The sequence below is a fragment of the Plecotus auritus genome (genome assembly GCF_963455305.1).
Source record: "Plecotus auritus genome assembly, chromosome: 6".
In the NCBI taxonomy this organism is placed as follows: Eukaryota; Metazoa; Chordata; class Mammalia; order Chiroptera; family Vespertilionidae; genus Plecotus; species Plecotus auritus.
In genome coordinates this window covers 163,807,626-163,814,404 of record NC_137773.1, presented here as the reverse complement: position 1 = coordinate 163,814,404, position 6,779 = coordinate 163,807,626, and the positions used below count along the sequence as shown (strand labels likewise).

Here is a 6,779-nt window from a genome sequence, read left to right as displayed (position 1 = left end):
TAGTGAAATACTGACACTTTCATGTAAGTCAAACTCATTACCCATGTTGATATAATGGAAAAAAGATTTATCTTTTAATTTTTTAATAGTTTTAAAAAGCCAACTCTGCTTTCTTTTACAGTGCACTTAATGCATTTCCCTCCTCTTCTGGACTAAGACAGGTTCCTATGACTTAGTTTGTGAAAAGCGTTTCACTTAGATTCTAATGATTCATTCAAAAAGCAATTGTAGGGCATGGTCCAATTAACAGAGTTTCATTGTCCTTAGTTTCAGGTAAAACAGTATAGGTTGAATATGGATTTCATGAACCAAATATGCAGGGATGTTTGTTCCATCAATTTAATTCACTTTAGAGAAAGCTTTGCATCATTCTCAATGCAAACATATCTCCTTTGGCTTTAATGATTGATCAAACCCAACTGTTTTGGTTTTTATTAATATAAATCATAATTTCTTGATTGTCAACTAGCATTTTAAAAGCTTACCTAAATTCCACTAATAGAATCCTCAATATTATTGGTCCTACTTGTCTCAGAGAGTTAAACTGAAATAAAAAGGTCTATTTTGTCTTCCTTCTGACAACACCAAGATATGAAAATATAATGAAAAAAAGGCAAAAAGAAGATATCCCTTCCCCACTGCAGAATCAAGGTGCTTATTCATTGTGAATGATGACAAAGACTAAGGTGCAAAGACAAAATCAAGAGGTGTTGGAATTTAGAAGGAAGACTATTGTTACTAATACAATGAGACCTTTTCAGGAGACCACTCACCACTTAACAGAATATCACTATGCTTTTTTTTTTTTTTGGACAAGTGACCCTTCAGACCAGGTTCAGAAAGTGTCTTTCGTTCAAAATTCACAAAAAGAAATTTCAACCTGTTAAAGTGTCTTCGCTTACTGGTGGCCATCCATATAGGTTTCACTATTCAAGGGAGCTAATAAGGAACTGGAAAAGCTCATGGAATTGAAAGCCATTTGGCTCTATTAGTTGGTATCCAGAACTCTTCATGCTGAAACTGCTGAACACAGCAGGTGCAAGCTTCTACTCACAACAAACGTTAAAAATAATTTTTTTTTTTTTGCAGTATGTAAAACACCAGTGGAAGGTAGTTTAAACAAACAACAAAGTAAGAACTGGTCCGGCCATGTAGGTCAAATAAAATTTTTTAACGAAAAGTAAAGAAAAATGACCTCTATCTTCTGGACTGCAATAGGGTGCCACTTCATCTTTGGTATAAAATAGGCCATCCATAGGCTGAATTTGATCACAACTAGGAAAGACTACAGAAATTGTCAACAATTTCTCTATCTATTGCTTTTTTTTGTTTTTTTTTTTGTTGTTTTTGTTTTGTTTTGCACTTTTGACCATAAGCTCCTATCTACTTAAGTTTTTTGTGTTTTTTTTTTAATGCTCTTAAGCTAGGTTTTGCAATGTGACAAGCAAAGCTGACTAAAAACTTTGTAAAGCTCATAAAAAAGACTGCAGATAAAAAGCACTAATGCTTTTGCTAGCAATCACGCTTTGTAAATTAAAAAAATCTGCATTCTGCCCCCCAAACACGCATTATTTCTAATGCAGTTGTTTTTTAAACCAACCTTAATAACTTTACCATAAAATGTTTTAGCCTTCTAGAATGGGTCAACACTTAAGACAAAGTTCATGAAAAGTCCCAGCATTTTTCCATTTCTCGCAGTTGCCATGGTTTCTTTTATCAACAAATTTTCTTCAAATGAAGAAAAACATTTTCTTTTAAACTGTACAGTTTTTTCAACCTAAAAACTCAGAGTCTTAAGCTTCTGTACCAGTTAAAGCTGGCACAATATTTCAATTCTTTCTTGATTTTTTAACAAGACGTTGACAGCTTGCCTCGAGAGCCTTTGACGTCCTTAAAATTAAGGCAATTAAGATTCAAGATAAACCTTACCTAAATATTTCTAAGAAAAAAATTAAAAAACAACCCACATTTAAACAAGAAGGAAAAAAAATAAAAGAGTAGCTTAATTACCGAGGAAGACAATTTCTTTCCATTTCTGCTTGCCCACCTCTTGACATCCAATTTTCTGTTAAAAAGAAAAAAAATCTATCTACACCTTCACGTCAATTCTGACTTCAAATGTTCTTCCAGATCAAATGTCAGCCTTCCATGTTTTGTTTTTGTTGTTTTTCCTCTCTGGGATTTTTTTTTTTACTTTAAAAAATGATGACAAAAAAATAAACTGTCATACCACATGAAGGACCCATTTGCACAGCACATAAAACGCTTTGTTTTCATTGGGTAAAGTACAAAATTAAAAAAGAAAAAAGCATTCCATTGACGCCTGTGCAAACTGGAAGCCAACTTCTTGTTCAATGAAGTCTCTTCATTCAAGGCAAAGTTTCGGACGGACATTCTTCAGTCTTGTTTATGGTCTGTGAAAACAATTGAATAAGAGTGGTTATGACATCAAAGCAACTTTGAAATCTCCTTCTATGCTCGTTTCCAGTAAGACCTCTTAAAAGATACCAAGCTCTTTAAAAATAACAGTCATCAGTGAAGTTGTAAAAGCACATTGGGCCAATTCAAGTGTCCAATTCTGCCACTTTCACACGAATATATATTTGAGCCAGAAAGTGTGTTGACATTAATAACAAGGCTTATATTATAGGTCAAGAATATCTTTCAATGTGAAAATCGTAAATATTACAAATATACCCAGATAAAAAGTACTCTTGGGGAACGGAATCTATTTTTTGTTGCCTGGCTTGGGTTGTAGCTCTCCCAGAAATTCTTTTAAGGAATTCTATCCCTTCAGAACTTCTATGGGATTCATCATTCACTCAGTCAACAAATGGGTGAGGCCCTACTATATACTAAGATAAAGCAATGGATTGTATGCTATCCATGGTGTTCACCAAGTATGTTCACATTAGCCTATTGTCCCAGGTAACTAAGGCAGTTAAGAGGGCCGTAGAGTTTTGTTCACTTTCCCTCTTTTCCTTCTCTTGTTCCTTGCTCATTTATCTCATCAAGATGTCAAATTCCCCCCCCATTCATTATTTAATTATTATTTAATTTATTCAAAGTTATCTAATAATATATGTGGGGGTGGGGGTAAGTTCTAGTTGATTTCTACTCCTTGCTACACTGTAATTAAAATGACATTTAGCAATGATTTTATTCATTTCTGTTGTCCAATACAGAAAACACAGACATCTTTACTGGAAATACTTAAAACCAGTTATCGGAAACGTGATCCTAAAGCAGCTCCTTCACAAAATATATCTCGAAACTTCACATCAGTTGATCACGGCAAACCCAAAGATAAAAGAGACAATCTGTGGACATCTGCCAACAGTACTTCATCTGCACTATTTACCAAAGGTAGGTTGGTAAAATTTCAAAAGATATAGTATTTTTTTTTTAAATTAAAAAAACAGTTCTGGTGTTACATACCAATTTCTTGAAAGTTTCCATTTTTTTTTTTTGTGAGAGAAACATGGAATTTTTTTTTTTTTTCTGTCACTGTCCACAACTTAATGGCATCTTGGCAGTTTTCATAACTTCCTAACATTAACCAATGCATAGGTCCCTGATGTGGGAAATCTGGCTCTGAGCTGACATTGTCTAGTGTCACCCTAGTTACCTCCCTTTGCTCTTTATTCCACATCATCTTGCTGCTGGATTCTTTATTGAGCCGTCAGCCCTCCTGAAGCTGGTGCTGCTAGCAAAGTAGCTCAATTCTAGCTGCCTTCCACATGTTCAGTTAATCCATGGGGAATTCATTCAACCTTTCAGGATAAATGGCAGTGTAGAATGCTCTACTTCTTTTTTAAAACAATCTATTTACTTATTTTAAGAATCTTTATTGTTGAAAGTATTACATATGTCCCGTTTTTTTCTCCCATTGACCCCTTATAGCCCACCACCACCCTATTGTCTGTGTCCATGGTTTATGCATATATACATACAAGTTCTTTGGTTGATCTCTTCCCACCCTCCCCCACTTTCCCTCTGAGATCTGATAGTCTGTTCCATGCAACTATGTCTCTGGACCTATTTTGTTCAACAGGTTATTTTGTTCATTAGATTCCATATATGAGTGAGATCATGTGATACTTGTCTTTCTTTGACAGGCTTATTTCACTTAGCATGATACTTTCCAGGTCCCTCCATGCTGTCTCAAAGGTAAGAGATCCTTCTTTTTTACTGATGCATAGTACTCCATGGTATAAATGTACCACAGTTTGTTTATATCTTCCTGATGGGCACTTGGGCGGCTTCCAGATCTTAGCTATTGCAAATTGTGCTGCTATGAACTAGGGGTGCATACATTCTTTCTGATTGGTGTTTTGAGTCTCTTAGGATATATTCCTAGAAATGGTATCACTGGGTCAAATGGCAGCTCCATATTTAATTTTTTGAGGAAACTCCATACTGTTTTCCACAGTGGCTGCACCAGTTGCCATTCCCACCAGCAATGTACTAGGGTTCCCTTCTCTCCACATACTCGCCAGCACCTGTCATTTGTTGATTTGTTAATTGTAGCCATTCTGACAGGTGTGAGGTGACTTCATTGTTGTTTTAATTTGCATCTCTGATGATCAGTGACTTTGAGCATTTTTTCTTATGTCTCTTGGCCATCTGTATGTCCACTTTGGAGAATGTCTATTTAGGTCATTTGCCCATTTTTTAATTCGATTGTTTTCCTTTTGTTCAGTTGTATGAGTTCCTTATATATTTTGGATATTAACCCTTTATCAGATGTATCATTACCAAATGTGTTCTCCCATACATTGGGCTCTCTTTTCATTTTGTTGATGGTTTCTTTTGCTGTGCAGAAGCTTTTTATTTTGATGTAGTCCCATTTGTTTATTTTCTCCTTAAGTTTCCTTTGCCCTGCCTAGGAGATGTATCGGTAACATATTGCTACAAGAGATGTCTGAGATTTTGCTGTGTATGGTTTCTTCTAGGATTTTTATGTTTTCACGTCTTACATTTAAGTCTTTTATCCATTTTGAATCTATTTTTGTGTATGGTGTAAGTTGGTGGTCTAGTTTCATTTTTTTGCATGTATCTGTCCCAAGTGCTTCTTTCTCAAGATTGCTGTGGCTATTTGGGGTCTTTGTGGTTCCACATAAAATTCTGGAGTGTTTTTTTTTTTAGATCTGTGAAATATGCCATTGGTAATTTAATAGGGATTGCATTGAATCTATAGATTGCTTTGGGTAGTATGGACATTTTAATGATGTTAGTTCTATCAATCCATGAACATAGTATATTCTTCTGCATGTTTACAACTATATCTTCCTCTATCTCTCTCTCTTTTTTTTAACATCCTGTAGTTTGCAGAATGCAAGTATTTTATCTCGTTGGTTAAGTTTATTCCTAGGTATCTTAATTTTTTTTGTTGCTATGGTAAATTGTATTATTTGTTGTTTCTCTTTCTGAGAATTTATTATTGGTGTATAAAAAAGCCATAGATTGCTGGGTGTTAATTTTGTATCCTGCTACATTGCTGTATTCCTTTATTAAATCTAGTAGGTTTTTGGTGGAGTCTTTAGGTTTTTCTATGTACAATATCATGTCATCTGTGAATAATGACAGTTTTACTTCCGCTTTTCCAATTTGGATGCCTTTCATTTCTTGTCAGATCACCATGGCCAGGACTTCCAGCACTATGTCAAACAGGAGTGGTAAAATGGACATCCCTGTCTTGTTTCTGTTCTTAGGGAAAATGGTCATAGTTTTTGCCCATTGAGTATGATGTTGGCTGTAGGTTTGTCATATATGGCCTTTAGTATGTTGAGGTATGATCTCTCTATTCCCACTTTACTGAGAGTCTTTATCAAAAATAGGTGTTGGATTTTGTCGAGTGCTTTTTCTGCACCGATTGATATGATCATGTGATTTTTGTCTTTCATTTGTTTGTGATATATCATGTTTATTGATGGGTGAATATTGTACCAGCCTTGCATCCCTGGAATAAATCCCACTTGGTTATGGTCTATGATCTTTTTAATATATTGCTGGATCCAATTTGCTAATATTTTGTTGAAGATTTTAGCATCTATGTTCTTCAGGGATATCAGCCTGTAGTTCTTTTTCTTTGTAGTGGCTTTAGCTGGTTTTGGAATTAGGTTAATGCTGGCCTCATAAAAAGAGCTTGGAAGTATTCCTTCCTGTTGGATTTTTTTGGAATAGTTTGAGGAGGACAGGTGTTAGTTCTTCTTTGAATGTTTGGTTAAACACACCTGTATGGACCAGGCCTTTTATTTGCTGTTTTTTTTTATTACTGCTTCAGTTTCCTCAAATGTTATTGGTCTATTTGGGTTTTCTGATTCTTCCTGATTTGGTTTTGGAAAATTGTATTTTTGTAGGAATTTGTCCATTTCACCCACATTGTCCATCTTATTGGCATAGTTGTTCCTTCACCGCTTTTGTTTATAACTTTAATTATTTGGGTCCTCATTCTTTGTTTCTTGATGAGTCTGGCTAAAGGTTCATCAATCTTGTTTATCTTTTCAAAGAACCAGCTGTTGGTTTAATCTTTTGTACGTTTTTTTTTTTTTTTTTAGTCTGTCGTTTATTTCTGCTCTAATCTTTATTATTTCCTTCCTTCTACTTATTCTGGGCTTTTCTTGTTCTCTTTCTATACCTTTAAGTTGTAGGGTTAAATAGTTTACTATTAATTTTTGTTTTTTGAGATAGGCCTGTAGTGCTATAAACTTCCATCTCGGGACTTTTGCTGTGTCCCGTCGGCTTTGATTGTTGTGCGTTAATTTTCATTTGTTTCC

General features: G+C 34.9%; 1 protein-coding gene across 5 annotated transcripts in view; it reads right to left on the bottom strand.

The window, feature by feature from the left end:
- Positions 1-1,085: 1,085 nt before the first annotated feature.
- RBMS3 (RNA binding motif single stranded interacting protein 3) overlaps positions 1,086-6,779 on the bottom strand; it is a gene marked incomplete at its 3' end in the record, with an annotated part of 1,264,947 nt that continues 1,259,253 nt past the window's right edge. For 3 of the 5 annotated variants that reach the window (XM_080673189.1, XM_080673192.1, XM_080673193.1), the window contains one exon: positions 1,086-2,414. In XM_080673189.1, coding sequence (XP_080529315.1) covers positions 2,408-2,414 — 7 coding nt within the window. The remainder of the gene's footprint in view (positions 2,415-6,779) is intronic. The other 2 variants (XM_080673187.1, XM_080673190.1) reach the window with 1 other exon arrangement.